Source organism: Herpailurus yagouaroundi, unplaced genomic scaffold (assembly GCF_014898765.1).
Source record: "Herpailurus yagouaroundi ecotype Mexico unplaced genomic scaffold, PumYag 197, whole genome shotgun sequence".
Taxonomy (NCBI): domain Eukaryota; kingdom Metazoa; phylum Chordata; class Mammalia; order Carnivora; family Felidae; genus Herpailurus; species Herpailurus yagouaroundi.
Genome location: NW_024412428.1, coordinates 28,360,929 through 28,379,350, shown reverse-complemented (window position 1 = coordinate 28,379,350; position 18,422 = coordinate 28,360,929). Strand labels below are relative to the sequence as shown.

General features: G+C 37.0%; 1 protein-coding gene across 2 annotated transcripts in view; it reads right to left on the bottom strand.

Moving 5' to 3' along the window:
• The window catches only part of VWA8 (von Willebrand factor A domain containing 8), a 369,166-nt gene that overhangs the window by 127,037 nt on the left and 223,707 nt on the right, over positions 1 to 18,422 (bottom strand). The window contains exons 25-27 of one of the 2 annotated variants that reach the window (XM_040448547.1): positions 16,956 to 17,156; positions 15,518 to 15,674; positions 394 to 502 (exon numbers count right to left, since the gene is read on the bottom strand). In XM_040448547.1, the coding sequence (XP_040304481.1) occupies positions 394 to 502; positions 15,518 to 15,674; positions 16,956 to 17,156 (467 nt within the window). Of the gene's footprint in view, positions 1 to 393; positions 503 to 15,517; positions 15,675 to 16,950; positions 17,157 to 18,422 lie in introns of both variants that reach the window. The other variant, XM_040448546.1, reaches the window with a different exon arrangement.

Here is an 18,422-nt window from a genome sequence, read left to right as displayed (position 1 = left end):
TCTGTCCTTTCCAATGATATTACAAGCATCCAATTCCCCACAGTAAATCCCTTTCTGCTTGAATACCTAAAGGAGTTTCTGTTGTAACTAACAACTGATACTCCTTTCCTTTGCCTTTTTACATGAAAACAAGGATCATGGAGTAACTCTTTTAGGAGGACACACAACATACCTGACTCTAATTCACGCTGGCTCTTAGGAATTCTACTAGTCACTGACAATGACCTACACTGAGTTCCTCAGAGGCCAGGCTGGCTTGAGAGTTGGAGTGGAAGTTAAATCTCAAATAACCTCAGAACAAGTTATTTTGGAGAGTGTATGGAGTTTTCCCCAGGGAACATACAGAAAAAGTTGTAACATTCAGTATTTGAATGAAGAAACGATGGTGTCAACCTTTACGTCTATGTGATGAGTTACTGCTGGACACAACAGTTTTTGCATTCCATTTCTTGACTGACCAAACGTCCAGAAGCCCATGAACGTCTGCTCTGGCAGAGGCAACCTGTCAAGGATGATTTGAAAAGTAAACATTTCTTGTTTCCGAGTCATAGGAAAAACCCAACCCATCTATTATACAAGTAAATTTGAAGAATGTTTTACTTACAAGTGAATTATATTTTATTTTAAGACAGCCTATGATACAACACTTGGAATATACTTTAAGAAGAAGATTTCATTTTTGCCCTTTGCAATGACATGGATGGAGCTAGAGAGCATAATGCTGATCGAAATTCAGTCAGTCAGAGAAAGACAGACACCATATGATTTCACTCATATGTGGAATTTAAGAAACAAATCAGCAAAGGGAAAAAGCAGAGAGAGGGGGAGAAATCAAGAAGCAGATTCTTAATTATAGAGAACTGATGGTTACCAGAGGGGAGGTGGATGGGGGTATGGGCTAAATAGGTGATGGGGATTAAGGAGTGCACTTGTCATGATGAGCACTGAGTGATGTATGGAATTGTTGAATCACTATATTGTACACCTGAAACTAATATAACACTGTATGTTAACTAACTAGAATTAAAATAAAAAGTTAAAAAAAAAGACTTCACATTTCTGAAACTCAGAAGCTAAGGTCCTATTTGGTTTTTATCTTGATGACAAACATAATTAAGATTTACATATTTTTCCTTGAATGGGTAAAATACTTAGCAATTTAACATCTTAGTTCCTAGCAGAGTACAGGAAGGATTTAAAGAAAAAAATGAAGCAATCCAACCATATTTTTAGTCTATTCTTTTTTTTTTTTAAGTTTATTCATTTGAGAAAGAAAGATAGCGTGCAAGCAGGGGAGCGGCAGAGAGAGATGAAGAGAGAGAGAGAATCCCAAGTAGGTTCTGCACGATCAGAGCGGAGCCTGATGACGGACTCGGACTCATGAACCATGGGATCATAACCTGAGCTGAATCAAGAGTCAGACATTTAGCCAACTGAGCCACCCAGGCACTTCTAGTGTATTCTTTTAAATTTGGCATCAAATAATAAACAGTAAAGAAACTACCAATCACATATTTGTAAGTTGTACAAGGCAAGTCTCAGAGAGTATTTTAGCTCTTTAAACTTTTTTTCTACTTTGAATTGAAGTATAATATACATACAGAAATGTTCATATAAATGTGTCACTTAGCCCTGAACACACCTGTGTATCCAGGTCATTACCTCCACCAAGGGAGTTACTGTCCTGACTTTAATGGAATTATTCTGTGTTTAGATTCCTTTTTATTTAAAGTGACTTTTAAATAAAGTGATTTGTCAAAATATGGCAGTGCTAAACTATAAAACCACAGACAAATTTTTGAGAAGAAAGCCTTCGCATTTTAATCATACTATATTTTCTTCAAATCTTTAAAAAAAGAACCATTAATTTGTCATTTAATTTATTATAAATTTCTTATTCTGTGGTAAGGAAAAGCAAAAAATGATTCACAGTTAAGAAGTTGTTTAAAAATAATGCATGTATGGCTATAAGTTAAAATGCATGCTCAGAATGAGTTTGATAATCATTAAAAGGGTATAGATTTATATTTAGAAATTATTTTATTTTCAGTAAAATACACAATATTTCCATATGCATACTAAGACCATGTAAGGCTCAGATACTGTTTACATAAAATAACAGAACCAAACATTCTGGTGGAATATGCTTTGTCCCTTTGAAATGCTAATGTTTAACATATACACAAAATAAATTAAAAAGAAATTTACAGTGAAATTCTTCTAATTCATATGACATAAATCCCTCAAAGGGATCTATGTGCTTATTTATCTATCACCTCAAATAACATTTTAAGTGTCTGGACAATTATCCTGATTGGTCACCCACTTCCCTGTTTTAACTGGAAATGAGGTGGGAGGGGCACTGAGTTACGGGATTTACGGTTATTGTGTTCTCTATTTTATTAAAAAAATTTTTTATGTTTATTTTTTGAGAGAGAGAGAGAGAGAGAGAGAGAGAGAGAGAGAGAGAGAGAGAGAAAGCTGGGGAGGGGCAGAGGAAAAGAGAGAGAGAGAAATCCCAGGCAGGTCCCACGTGGGGCTTGAACTCACAAACCGTGAGATCATGACCTGAGCCAAAACCGAGAGTCAGATGCTTAACCGACTGATCCACCCTGTGGCTCTCGTGCTCTCTCTTTTAAATGTAAGAAAAACACATTTCTGTGTCAAAGGGGCAGATCCTGAAAACATCTTGCAGACTAGAATCTCTCTCTTCTTGTTTAGGGAACAAACAGTATTCTTCACTCGCTTTCGGCAGTTCACTAAAGGAGAGTTAGATTTTCAAATAGAGAAGGAGAAAACAGAGGAACGACACACCTAATTTCCCTCTGGCCTAGAAGACTTAGTGTAACAAAATGCAGGAGACCCGGGTTCTAGTTCTAGTTCTTTTATTAATCAGCTCTACAAACCCGGGGAGGGAACAGTCAGCTAACTGCTCTGAGTGTTAATTTCTTCCTCTGTGAAATGACGGGTGTCATCTGCAAGTTCCTCACAGCCTGAGGAATCTTGGATGATCACTGGAGTGAGTAGAGGCAAACCTCAGTGTTAGATTCAATAGTCTTGCATTACCTTGGTGCTCTGAAGTTAAAAGTAATCAGAGTGAAAATACCTATACCTACAAATAGAATCAGTGCCCTCATAGACAGGTATGTGCTTTATTAAAGCTTATAAAAAGAGACTCTAAATACATCCCCAAATTAGCTCTTTGAAGACAACAAAAACAGTTACACATCTTGAAATCTAATTAGAAGTGGACAATTGCTTTACAAAATGATCCTTGGTTGACAGGTTGCTATCTACCCTAAACAATGGATCTAAAATATCCCTTAATAATCTCACAAAAAATACAGACGCTTAAAAAAACACTTCATCCCTTTGAGAAAAAGTAACTTTATTCAGCTTCCAGTTTTTATGGACAGTTTCTGGGATACTCATGAAATCTGGTTTGAACTTACAAACTCAATCTACACTAATACAGAAATTACAGGCTGCCTGTTTCCATCTAAATATAGCACTAACTGGTTGGCAGGGTATGGGAAAGACCTTCAGGTACCCCATATAGAAACGATTTTGGAACCACACAACAAAATTGCAAATGCAATAGTAGCTATAACAGAGAGACACATGTGGGGTGTTCTGGAGTTGTACAACAAACTGACTCCATCCATCCTGCTCCTTGGTAATACGAAGTATTGTTCTAAGTCTTTTCCTGTGGGCCCCAGACTGGCCAGCTGAGGTAAACCAAAGCCCCTCATTTATTTTTCATGACTAAGTACTCTCAGTAAGCTGTGCAAAAATCTATTACTAACTCTTTCCCCTTCAATAAGTTAATAGCCAGGAGAAAGGGGAAGCATTGTATTTGGGTGAATGAGCAAGCTTTGGAATTAGAAACATAATCAACATTAATTTGGACCTAACTCTAAACGAAAGGCCCTATATTTCATTACTGAAATCTGTCATCTAACTCTAACCACACTGATGTGACAGAAATGACAATGATACTTTCCATGATTTTAAGATCCTGACACTTGTATTATTTAACTCCATTAAAGTCTTAGCTGGACTGATGTCTGGATTTGATTTGAAGGGGGAGGAGGATGAATTTAAGGCCTATAAATAGCATTACTTTTTATCTTCAATGTCATTCATGAATTTATGTTTTTTAAAACAATGAAGTATTTCAATTCATATGTTGTGATGTTTCTTAATCCCTTGTGGAAGTATTAATAAAGGCCTGGAAGTAAAAGTTTTAACTAAAAGAAAGGTGGACACCAAAATTATGACTCAGATCAAATTATAGCACTTGAGCAAGTTACAAAAAGAAAAAAATTTTCTTTCTAAGCGTGCATACAATTCATAACATGATGCATATGGACACCAAAGCCGAGTAATACAGTTTGAATGACACGCGAGCGATTTGTCTAAGATTGTTTCCATAAAGAGGTGAGCTGGGGTTTTGAAGAGTATGTTCTGGCAAATTTCTGCCTTCTCTGAACATTTGCCAATACTATTTCTGGAGTTGGAAAGAAACACATGAAAAAGATTTGGATCTTTCTAGGGGCATTATGCAATTAAAAGTTGTTGACGTACCTATTGTCAACAATTCCTAAAATATCTCCTTACCACAACAACTACTAATTTTCACGGGAATAGTGGAACCTCTCAGGGTAGTTCTGCCGACTCCCCAAACTTCATCAATTACTACCATCTCGGAAAAGAAAAAGAACAGCTCCGATTTTAGCAGTCCTCACTCACTCCTAATGTTTTAAATCTAACCTCTGGTAAAAATTAGGTTCGACTGTCCAACTGAGTTTGCTAGAGCCTTTCATAGAATAACCCTGACAAGTATTTCCACGTTTGGCTCCTATGCCTTCTTCTTACTCTCCAGCCAACTTAGGCCTTAGCCACCTTGAACTGCTACTTGCTCTTCTTGAACATGCTACCCATTTTCATGCTTCCATGAGGCCATTACCTCTGCCCCCAACTCCTCGCTGTTACTGCCTCTTTGATGAAATCCTTCTCATTCTTAAGGCCCAATTCAAACATTACTTCCCCTTGCATCTCTTGCCCAGATTTCTTTCTGGGCAGAACAAATCTCTTGCTCTTCTGTGTTTCCATGGAAATTTGCACATTTGGAACTGTTAGAAACTCTTAGGGTACAGTTTTATAGAAATTTGCAATTTTCAGGTTTACGGCCTGATAGAAAATAAAGTTTTAGGGGGCAAGGTCAGAAGTGAGTCTCTTGCAAATATTTATATTTATTAAAATAAACAGTGTCAGCATACTTAAAAAGAGAAAATAGAAAAAAACCCCCTCAAAACGCTTTAAATTGGTGATAATGGGTATTACTATTCCCAGTTACCCTCCCTTGTTTGCTAGAAGCTTCTGAATCTCCCTTCCCTATAATCTCACATGTTACTGGTAAATCAACTTTGTTTCATTGTAAGTGATGTGCACACAACAAATATGTGTATGCTTTTCCTTTCTTTGGGTGGCTCTGCATTAGACGTGATGGTTTCCACTTTATAACTTAGACGTATACGCCTCAGCCACCCAGGTCCCACTGACGTCACTGAAATGACTCATTTGGATGCATGAGATGGAAAAAGATTTGGGGAACCCTACTATTCTTGGCTGACAATTCTCAAATATGCTCCCCAAGATCCAGAATGACACTGTGCTGTCTTAGAGCTGGTGCCTAGCGTCACTCTGTGCTAAAGCAGATATTGTCAGCTTGCTCCACACATCTCTGGCTTTCCTTCTCACAGAAGTTGCCTGACTACGGTTCTGGGGCCTGGCTTTCCTTTCTCTCCTCTTTCACGAAATTTTACTGCAAAAACCTCGCTTTTTTCTGCCATCTGCTTTACCAACCACATCTGAGTATTTTCTAACCTTAAGTTCTTTCCTTTTCTAATTATCCACATCAAGAATGATGACTGGGGTCGAATCTTTCCCAGTTGGAAACTTAACCCCCTCCTACCCTCCCCCCGCACCACACACAAGAAACCTCTGTTATTTCTGACAAAAAGACCGCAAGACTGTTAATTCATTGAGGGCAAGGCTTACATCTTACTTGAATCCTTGACTCTCTGGCACTCGGAACCCATCAGTTCTGCCACTGAAATCTCTCTTGCTCGTGGGCCTCCTTTCCTTCCCACTGCCACCAGCAGGGCCTCCCTGACTGTCACTTAAGATTACTGCAGCTGCTTCCCGACAGGTCTTCCTGCTGCCAGCTTCACTGCCTTTCAAACCAAGAGACTATGAATTTGACCATGCTACTGTCAGGCTTAAAATTCTTCTGGGATTCCCTCTGACTCTTCTCTCCCTTTTTAGCCTCATCATGGGGCATGCCCTCACTTAACCCTTTGTTTTAGTCACCAAACTACTTGCGGTTTCCAAAAGGCACCATGGCCTCTTAAAAGTGTCTCTGCTTGCGATGTTTTCTTCTCCTTTAATCCCTTAAGCATTCAGCCCTGTTATCCTCCCTGGCTCTCCCCCCAAGGGCAGAAGGCAGCAAGCCTACCTCACTGATTCTCTCTAGTGTGGCTCTAACACAAGTCACTCTTTTACTTGGGTGCTTCTCCAATTCAACTGTGACCTCCTTGAAGGTAGAGGTAAAGCCTTCCTTCATTCACCTTTCTAATTCTGACTCCCTACCTAGTGTTTACCACATAAATGCTCAATAGTGTTTGCTAAGTGAATGCTTGGCTGCATTAGAATGGTCAACATCTTCACTTACCTACTTATCTCTCATCTCAGTGGCAAGATGCAAACCACCACAGCATTCATTCTTCCCCTGTTGCATCCTGATTACATTACCCTCAACAGATGATGCAATCTACTTTGGCAGGTATATTGGGAAGAGTTAGTTATAGATAGGGACTGGGGATGTCTATGCAGCCAAGTGACAGATACCACTTACAGATGCTTAAGGGAATCCAAGGATAGTTCTGTGAGACTGTTTAAGATAAGTATGATAGAAGATTCATAGCTCTTGACAATTTCTATATACAGATTGGTTATATTTAAAATTTTTCGGTACCTTCATAAAGGAATTAAAAACAAATGAAATGGATGTGAAGCTACTTTAATAATATACCAAGACAATATAGGGCAAAGGGCTATGAAACTATAAAATCTAATACCATCTTTTGCTTATGATAGTTCTGGAATGTCATTATGTAAATCTTATTATTTTTGAAAACTAAGAGCTCTTTTATGAAATGGAAGTCCATCATCATGCAGAGTGGAATTGCACACCTTAGAACTCCATGATGAATACTATGTACTCATTTGTAAAAACCAAGACATGAAAAGAAAATGATAGCATATTATAGTTTGGAAAATGGAACGTGAGCCACAAAACTTGAAGAGAGTCTTAATGCGATAAACAGTAAACTAATAATCATTCCTAGTTTCAAAGACAAACCTAATGAAGTTACTCCAAAGAGAGGCCCCGGCTGGAACGTTCTCTTCGATGCCTCTGGTACCCCATGGTTGGTCGTGGTCAGAGCAGAAGCCACTGCTATTGATGTCCCAATTACACCGAACAAGTTTTTAAAGCAGGAAACCAATTCTAGGCAAGTACTCTTTCAAAGACATTCACTATAGATGAAGCTGTTCTGTCTGCAAATGTGCACAACTGTTTTTATTTCTGCTGCTTTAAAAGTGTTTTCCTCACTTGATACGTTTATGTTGATGTCTACCAATGTATAAATTTACTTATACTGTGTGGAAATGCAATAGAAATGCCTGGTTGGGCGCCTGGGTGGCTCAGTTGGTTAAGCGTCTGACTCTTGATTTCGACTTAGGTCATGATCTCACAGTTTGTGAGTCTGAGCCCCATGTCGGGCTCTGCGCTGGGTGTGGAGCCTTCTTGGGATTCTCTCTCTCACTTCCCTTTCCCTGCTCGTGCGCTTGCTGTCTCTCTCTCTCTCCCTCTCAAAATAAATAAACTGAAAAAAAAGCCTAGTTAACTGGATTTCTCCTCTGCCATTGGTAAGGGAGCCAATGTTCTGCCCTTAGAGTAGGCATTGCAGTGTGGTATAAGCTTTGTGTACCAGAGGCGAAGGTCCCCAAATATAGCAATTTCAGAAAAGACCTTTACTTTATCGTTCTTATTTTATTTAAATAAGAAAACAAAATGCAAAATTCCAGTGCTCAGATAGTGGGTGGACATTTAAAAAATAAAATATAGAGGGGCGCCTGGGTGGCGCAGTCGGTTAAGCGTCCGACTTCTGCCAGGTCACGATCTCGCGGTCCGTGAGTTCGAGCCCCGCGTCAGGCTCTGGGCGGATGGCTCAGAGCCTGGAGCCTGTTTCCGATTCTGTGTCTCCCTCTCTCTCTGCCCCTCCCCGTTCATGCTCTGTCTCTCTCTGTCCCAAAAATAAATAAACGTTGAAAAAAAAATAAAATAAAATATAGAAAATAAAAATATGTTAGAATATTAAAAGGGTACAGAAAGTAGAGCTTCTTTTCTCTACTCCAGGGCCTCTCTCAAAGGCAACTACTATCAACAGCTACAATGGTATCTTTAAATTGTTTAAACTGTGAACCTATTTAAGAAGTTTAATAAAAATATTGGCTAATATGGAACTAAACTTTATTAATTCAAAGTTACTTTATTTTGCCTGAAAAATAAAATTAAAAAAATTTAAGCATTTGAAAGCAGAGAGAGAATACAGATGTCAATAGGACATCAGAAGAGTAATTCAAGACTCCAATAGGGTTTCTTCATCAGCTCTGAGACAGTTTTTTTTTAAGTAATTTTTAAAAGTTTATTTATTTATTCTGAGACAGACAGGGAGAACATGAGCAGGGGAGGAGCAGAGTGAGACAGAGACAGAGAGAGAGAGAGAGAGAAAGAGAGAGAGAGAGAGAGAGGGAGAGAGAGAATCCCAAGCAGGCTCTGCAGGGTCAGCATAGAGCCCGATGTGGAGCTCAAACTCATGAAACTGTGTGATGGTAACCTGAGACTGAGCCCAAGTCAAGAGTGGGATGCTTAACCGACTGAGCCACCCAGGTGCCCCAGCTATGGGACAATTTTTACGTGTAGTCACACATAACACTTTTAGAGGGGCAGTCTGTCTGGCAACAGCATTTTTATATATCTGAACAGGATAATGATGTTTAAACACATATATAAAGAGAGTTGTTGATATCAATTCTCTATGAGAATATCTTACATGCTTTATGAATTTGTTCATTAAGCTTAGAATAAATGAATAAGTAGGCCTAAAATCTCAAGAAACAATAAGAATGGAGAAAGAGTGGGATTGGGGGAGGAGTGTCATACATTCTCAATCTAATTTATTATAGATATACAGTTGACCCTTGAACAATATGGGTTTGAAATGTATGGGTCCAACTTACATGCAGATTTTTTTTCAAAGAATACAGTAAGTACAGTGCTGTAAATGTATTTTTTCTTCCTTATGATTTTCTTAAGAACATTTTCTTTTCTCTAGCTTACTTTAAGAATACAGTAATAATACATATAGCATACAAAATATGTGTTAATCAACTGTTTATGTTACTGATAAGTCTTCTGGTCAACAGTAGGCTGTTAATAGTCAAGTTTTAGAGGGAGTAAAAGTTATATGTGGATTTTTGACTGCATGCTTGGTGTTGGTGCCACGAATCCCCATATTGTCCAATGTCTCTTTTATTAAGGAAAAATAAACAAACAGACAAACAACTCAGGGGCTTCTAGGTGGCTCAGTCGGTTGAGTGTCTGACTTCGGCTCATGATCTCATTCATGGTTTATGAGTTTGAGCTCTGCATCAGGCTCTCGGCTGTCAGCACAGAGCCTACTTCAGATCCTCTGGCCCTCTCTGCACCTCCCCACTCATGCTCCCTCTCTCAAAAATAAATAAACATTTAAAAAAAAGAAAAAACTGAAAAGAATATTTTCTCAGTGTGTGCAGTAACACATAGAATCATAGGAAAAGATCTAGAAGGATTTAACAATGGTTATTTCTGGATGGTGAAATTATAAGTGTTTTGGCTTTTTGCTAATTTACCTTAAAAATGAATGGGACATTATTTTTCATTTTGTAAATGCATCATAAAGAAATCCTACATATAAAACCTTTTTAATCTCCTCAAGTTTTTTATTCCACTTGGCTAATACAAATAAATGATTGGTAGATTATAATTTGCCAGTGACAAATAGGCAGTAAATGCTTTGGAAAAAAAGAAGCTAGCTTAAGAACAAATTAAGCAGCATTAAAAAAGAAATGAACAGGGCGCCTGGGTGGCTCAGTCAGTTGAGCATCCGACTTCAGCTCATGTCATGATCTCACGGTTTGTGGGTTTGAGCCCCATGTCGGGCTCTGTGCTGACAGCTCAGAGCCTGGAGCCTGCTTCCGATTCTGTGTCTCCCTCTCTCTCTGACCCTTCCCAACTCACGTTCTATTTCTCTCTCAAAAATAAACAAACATTAAAAAAATTTTTTTTAAAGGAAATCAACAGAGTTGAGGACAAATAATTTAGAGTAAGGAGGATGATCATTTCAATATTTTATAGATGTGTGTCTCCTAGGGAAGACAGGGAGAGAAAAACACGTAACAATAACTTCAGAGGGTAGAGATAATTTCTCTAATGTTTTATTTATTTAAAAGTGACCACAACCTTTGAGAAGATTTCATAAATTAGTTCTGTGTTCCAAATCAGGAAAGGATAATGGCTAGTATGTTTGTTATATATGGCAGCCAAATAAAGTTTTCAAATTTATTTTTATTTTTCTAAATGAACTACCTAGTGTTTTATTTCATGATCCTTCACTATGTCAAAAAACAAAACAAAACAACAAAGAACCAAGAGAAAACTTAACTGGGAAATGAAGAGGTCTCTAAAATGATCTCTGTATGCCAAAAGTCTATGTTAATCCACTTTTTGACTCATTTTCCTTTGTGAAATATCATTGGGGGTCAGCCCCCTCCCCCCTACCTGAATCTTTCATAACTCTGTGAAGAATTTGTGCATTATACATGTAGGACATCATAGTCAATAATGATTCCAAGGTGCTTACCTCAAATCTTAAGGCCCTTTTAAACCACTTTCAGTAATTTTCAGTATCCAAAGAGTAACTGATTTAAAATTACCTATAATTTGCATATCAATGTGCTTATTTTAGTCTTTATATTACAGCTCTAATCCTGATTAGCTTTTTTTTTTAACGTTATTTATCTTTGAGACAGAGAGAGACAGAGAGACACAGAGACAGAGCACGAGCACGGGAGTGGCAGAGAGAGAGGGAGACAGAATCCGAAGCAGGCTCCAGACTCTAAGCTGTCAGCACAGAGCCTGACGTGGGGCTCGAACCCACAAACTGTGAGATAATGACCTGAGCTGATGTCAGATACTTAACCCACTGAGCCACCCAGGTGCCCCAACCCCAACCCCACTGCCAATTAGCTTTCTAATCTTAGGCAAGTGACATAACCTTTCTGTGTCTTAAATTCCTCATCTACAAAATGTAATACTAATATTCTATGTATACATAAAACATTACCTATTATGGGTTTGTTATGAAGATTATCTAAATTCATGTAAAAAGAGTGTTTGGGAATGTGCTGGGCATGTGGTTATCTATAAGTTGCTTGTATTACCATCATCATTATTGTTATTAATTAAGACGTTCACAGGTAGAGTATACTCTCCTGTGAATTTATGAAATGACAATTCTCTCATCTTAAGAAATGTCAAATTGAAAGTGGCATATATGTTTGAGATAAAATATTATACAAGTCACTTAAAATTATGTTACAAAAAATAAGATGTTTTTTCTTCCTTTAAAACAAATGTTTCCCTGCATGTTAGAGTTCATAAATTGCTCTGAAACACACTTTTAAATTAAGAAGAACTAATGCACTAGCTGTATGTTTACTCTCAGATAAAAGAAACTTCAGAAATAAAAGCTCATTTTAGGGAAAAACAAGAAAACTTTACTTTGAAATTTATTACCTATCTGTACTACAGTAGATAATCAATACGCCTTTGGTTGGATGTTTGGACCTAATTATGTGTGTTTGCACTCATTTCCGCCCCCACCCCCCCAACGACATTTGAAACTCAATAGCTCAGATTATTTTTAAAGAGCTCAGATTTTAACCCAAATATTCCTATCTCTGCCTAAATTTCTCCCAGTGTGCCTCCTTATTCGGCTGTGTTTGCCATCTCTTTGGCCTATCCTATCTCGTATATTAGAAACTGAAAAGGGAACAGTAAAAAAGAATCTCAGGAAGTACCAGTGGGAAGAGGCCAATGTAGTGTGGGAGTCTAGGTGGCCAATTCTGATCTCAGCACTAAGAATTGGGAGTGTGTTGTAGATCAGGAAGAAGAGCTGCATTATGGCACGCCCGAGCTAGGTAAAATAACCACTTGGTAAGACTCAGCCTAAAAGTAGTGGGTTTAGCAAAGGTTTAGTAAAGAAGGTAAGTCATATTCACCTCATAATATGACACTGGGCCTTTTAAGAATGTCCAGAGACCTATGAGATAGGTACTATCACTGTACTCTTTAGGAGAACAAAAGGGGAAGTGACAGCATCTCTTCTGGGAACCCACTAAAGATCACTAATTGGACACCACCAAACAGCCAAAGTATATCCTGATTTCAGCTGAGGAAGAAGGTGCTGTAGAAGAGTAACAACAGTGGTCTGGTGTCATCTCTGCCCAGGTGAAAACTTCCTTCTTCTACAATTTCTGCCATACCTCTCTTTTTAGTTATATACAGTGGGTGGCCAGTTATTCTTCCATCCCCAACTTGAATGTGAATGTGAACACCCTATTTGGACTCAGTGGAATTTTGGTCCTAACCAATAAACACTATGATTGGATTAGAGAACAAGAAAATTAAGAGGCTGTAGCAAGAATTTTTCATTTGGGGCAAAAGGATATTAACAATAAGTAAAACATTTTGTCTTTCTTTCTTTCTTCAGAACAGAAACCCACTGTGGAGCTTCTTCACTGACATAGTATATATGCAGAGGTGGGCAGGAGCTGGTTTAGCAAAAAGTCTAGTGAAGTATGAGCTTTAGCAAAAGGTCTAGGGAATTAGTACGAGGTTTATCAAAAGGTCTAGAAAAGTCAAAGCAAATCATAAGACTGCATGGGGACAACTTTAAATCTTCAGAGGTCTATGTGATTACTATTAACAGTGTGTTACTCTAGAGAGAAAAAGAAAACATTAGCATCACTCCTTTCTTATTCGTTTTTGTTTTTCCAATGAGAGAAAAATAAGATTACATTAAAATGCAAAGGATGTTAGAATAGGAAGGAATCTTATTAATAAAGTTAACCTTATTAACTTTATGAAAAGGACCTTATATTCTAGCCTCACTAGGACAGTCTTATTTTATACCTCTTTTTACAGAGCTATTATTAACAGCACCCCCTTCCATTGTTAAACATGTACTCATTAGATAAGTTATATGGTTATGCTGTCTATAATAAAATGCCCTCATTTTACCAACAGGCCAAAAATCTGTTTCTCCATCACTGACCAACCACACAGGTTGAATATGTAACTGCTGAGCTCCCAGGCCATTGCTTCCTCACTTTACCATTCTTCTCTATCCACGTACAGGACTGACTGTTCAGTAGAAACAGACATATGGAAGCTGTGGATTTCAGTTAGAGGGCAACAAAATGACAGAGCTACTTTAGAGCTGCCTGAGTCACTGCAATTTACCAACGTGGAAACAATGCCGTGAATGTCAAACTGTGGTCTACTGCTAACTCCACCACAAGGGAAAATCCACTCATCCAACACATCTCTGAGTCTACTGTTAGCTACATGCAGTGGGTGGACAGCTAGATGTTTCCATCCCCGTGTCAGGCATGAGCATGACCATCTCGTTTCTAGGCTCAATATACTGTTTCCACTCACAGTACTAGAGTTGGAATTAACTTGCCATGAAGAATTTTTTCAGTTTAGAAGTGAGAACTGTAAAACATAAGTTAAATCATTTTATCTGTCTTCCTTAGAAACTTAAAATGCTATTTCCTTTTGATTGATCTTACCAACTGATGTCTATTTTAATTTTTATTTCAAGTTGTAAAAGTATACAAAAGATGTTATTTTAAAATCATAAGCCTCGTTTCCATGAAGCCAGAACGCTATAGAAATTTGTTAGTGGTAAAAAAACAACAACAAACCCATCTTATTTCCAATTGAAAAAAAAAAGATCCAGTTTATAAAAAGGGAAGTAAAAAACATGAGTGCTTACAGAGGTTTCCATATTAAAGATAATTTCCTGAACTCTAACATAGAAGGTATGCTTTTAAATTAGCAAACGAGCTTCAAAATGCCTACAAACACTGCTAATCAATCAGTAAACCAATAGTTTAGAGAAAATTGTTTGTATTAGCAACTTAGTGATTAGTGACACCAAATCACTCTTTTCAAAAAGAAAAATTTACTCACTCATTAATAATATAAACCAATTCACTGATAATTTCAAACATAACTGCATCTTGTGCTTTTACCACAAAAGGGAAATATTTGTTTCTCTTTAAGAATCCTTGAAGAAACTGTTAAAGCTTTAACCACTTATTTTTATTGGTACTTATCCTGACAAGTTTTTATAATAATTTCAAAGAAGAAATAAATAAGGATGATATTTAAACTTAGGATGTAAATGTATATATGTGTGTGTGTATAGATGGACTAATCATCAATTTATATTTAACAATTTTTTTCTAAGGAGGGTAGAGAGTACCTCCTGTATGAGACTAAATTTAAATAATAATTTAAAAGTAATTATTGTCCCTTAAGAATTATGGTAATTGACTATTTTTTACAGACAAAGGTGGCATTAAATGCATTATCAATTAAGTGATACGTATCTAAAACTGTTGAATTTTCACTGACTTAATTACTAGTAAACTACATCAACAATCATTCTGGTAAACAACATATTTGCAAGAATTCTCTACTAAGGTTAAGTATGTAGTCTACAATTACAAAATAAAAGGCAACTGGCCTACATGAAACAAACCCACTTGTTTTCACTACCTCTTTCATCCACTGAGCTGAAATAAGTAACCAACATTCTCTTCAGTTAATATGATTATAAATTTAGAAAACTATCATAACAGAAAAATATATGGTGACACAAATAAGAACATCTTAACTAAATACATATCAGCCCTTTAAGTAGTTTCCATGTTTGTGCAATGATTTTGCACTAGACTAGGAAATAATGAGAGTCATAGTAATTCAACAAAAGGACAGAGACTGTTAAAGAAACAAATATTTCCCTTTATTTGATTACATTACATCTACTCATGGGATATTCAAAGTAATTGAAATTCTCAATTTACAGGCCTATAAATAATGCTATTTAACTGAAATCCAGTCAGCAAATAGCAACACGCATTTGAAAAGTTTACTCATGGAATTTCCACACCAGGTCAGTTTAGCAGCATGTAACAGTAGATTCAGAATTGTCACTATTTAAGAATCAGAACAGTAACCCTCAAGAGTATTTTACCAATAATTAGTTTGCCTTACTCCTTTGCCAGATGCACATTGGTCGGTTTTGCTCCAATAGGTATCCCATGTTTGTGCAAAGTGTTAATCAAAATCTCCCTCATTTCATTGTTGTAGGAATCAAAGTCAAACACATTCCGAACCACACTGGAAAGACCTTCCATGGGAAATTTCTGTATTAAAAAAAAATTTCCTTATTACACATGTGATAAAATATACAGTGTTATAAAAATTTATAAAACTGATAGAACAATAATGATCAAATAAACTTTAGCAGATGTTTACTAGCCTGGTCAGATAATTAGATAGGAGGTAATATATACATTTTCTTTTTAATGTTTGCTGTGATCTTGGTATTTTCCTTTTCAAATAAATATTAGAATTTGAAGGGGAACAGTTCTTCCTCTCAAATGTTAAATCAGTGCTCAGATCCTGTTTGGTGACTTCCATTGCTTTCTGAAACCTCTGGCTTTTAAAATGAGTAGCAGATTGACCAAATTAAAAAAAAAAAATGCTATTTACATAGATAGAACAAAGTGTTGAGTATCTGTACAGAAGTATTTAGAGAAGTCACAGGTCTATGAATAAATTAAAGAATAGATAAAGGAGCAAGAAAAGAAGGGAAGAAGAATATAAAAAGTACAGTGAATAAAGAAACCAAATGGCAGAGGGAAAGAAAAATATTACTAACAGCTACATTTACACTGGTTGTGCACTCTGGGTCCCTTGTTGGCTGTGTCTTGATTTTCTTTAGGCACTGGGGTCTGAGCTGGACTTTTCATGGTTTTAATATGCAGAATAAAGCTTTTTATTTCCCTTTCTAGATTTTCCTTAGAGAGTTGGGGATGGGTCAGAGGTCAAGAGTCATTAGGTTGTGACTTCTAGCTTAGAGACCATTATTTGTTATAAAAGTAGACCTGACCTGGGTTTTTTGTTTTCTTTACGAAGGTGGACCATATATTGTACACAGCTACAAAGAATTACATTCTCCTGCCCATTTATTCTATCTTATAAAACTTTCTTACAGTATTTACAGGCATATAATAAATACTGTTCTTACTGTGTTTTCTATATTCACATCTTTTGTTTTCAAAATGAAAATATTTTTCACTCAGATACCTCATGCTTGTTGTATAAAGTCAAATAGTGGTAAAGTTTCCCTGCTGTCTCATTCTGTCTTCCCTCACTCCGCAAAAAACCTCCACCAAATTTCCTAGCTCCTTGGTAATGGCCATGGCACAGACCTTCACTTACATCAATTCAAAGGCTTAAACGTAAAATGTTCATCAGTCTTCCAGATTTAAAATTTAGATTACAAACACTTCCTATTATATCACCTAAATCGGTATTGTATTTTAGAAATTAAAAGACTTGGTATAAATTAATCAGTCTAAAAAAAAAAAAAGAAGACTGATGGTTTCTTTTAAATCTTTATGCACAGGCACGTGCCATACCTGTAAATGCTTCACTATGTTGACGACTTCTCTGGTAGAATAAGGATAATTAATAGTCCCCTGGTCAGCTAAACTCCTCAGTTCTCCAAAGGCAGCCACGAGCTTCTGAAGGATGGGCTCAGGCACATCTGGTCCATATTGCCTGAGCATTTCAAGCTCTGAATGGGGTTTGGGATTATCAATTGCATGGCAGCTAAAGATATCACCTGTAAGAAAAAAAAAGATTCACATTTAGTATGCAAGTAATCCATTATAATGCCATAGGAGATACAGGATGGTCGTTTAAAGAGACCTTGGTTGTTCATCAAAGCACTTCTATTTTTAAATATGTAAAACTGCACAGAAAGCCCGTCCAATGATAGAATGGTACAGAGAAGAAATGACTAGAACAAAAGAAAAGGAAACTGACAGATGTGTGATTTATTCTTCATAGATTTCTGTTAAAAATTATATAATATTTAAATACAATTTCACTGGGAGATGCTCAAATATAAAAGCCAAAAATAGAGAGGCCTGTGTCTCTGCCAATCCCACTTCTTTCCCCCACAGGCACCCAATATTAACAGTTCAGTATTTGTTCTTCCATAACTGCATTAGTCTTTTTAAAAATACATGGGACGCCTGGGTGGCGCAGTCGGTTAAGCATCAGACTCTTGATCTCACCTCAGGTCATGACCTCACAGTTCATGAGTTCCAGTCCCACATCCTGCTCTGCACTAATGGTGTGGAGACTGCTTGGGATTCTGTCTCCCATTCTCTCTGCCCCTCCCCCTCTTGTGCGCACGCATGTGTGCATGTCTTCTCCTTCTCTCTCTCAAAATAAATAAATTAATTAAAAAATACATACACACAAACACAATTTTGGTGATTTATTCATTTTCTATTAATTGGAAAATACTCTTCATACAGTTCTGGAATTTTAAATTTTAACACATGTTGAACATTTTCAGAAATGACATACATCTGTCTCATATGCATGTTTCTTTATGTATACCAAGATGGGGGAATTAGTATCACTGCTCTATACACAATTTATATCTTGCGCAGATTGCTAGAACTTACACAAAATATTTCAACCATAATTTAGGCAACTGAGATTATACTAGTACCATATAATCTATGCTCAAGAGAGATGGGTTTCTCATATTAAAAGTTCATGTAATTCTACTGATGCACAAACCAAGAGATTGGGGGCCGAAGGAAGTTAAAGTAAATAGCTTTGCATTATTTAATATGATCATTTTATGTTTTTTAAGTTTATTTATTTATTTATTTTGAGAGAGAGAGAGTGTACACACATACATGTAAGTCAGGGAGGTACAGAGAGAGAGGGAGAGGGAGAATTCCAAGCAGGTTCCATACTGTCAGTGCAGAGCTGACACAGGGCTTGATCCCATGAATCATGACATCATGACTTAGGCTGAAATTAAGCCACCCAGGTTCCCCACCCAGGTGCTTAACTGATTAAGCCA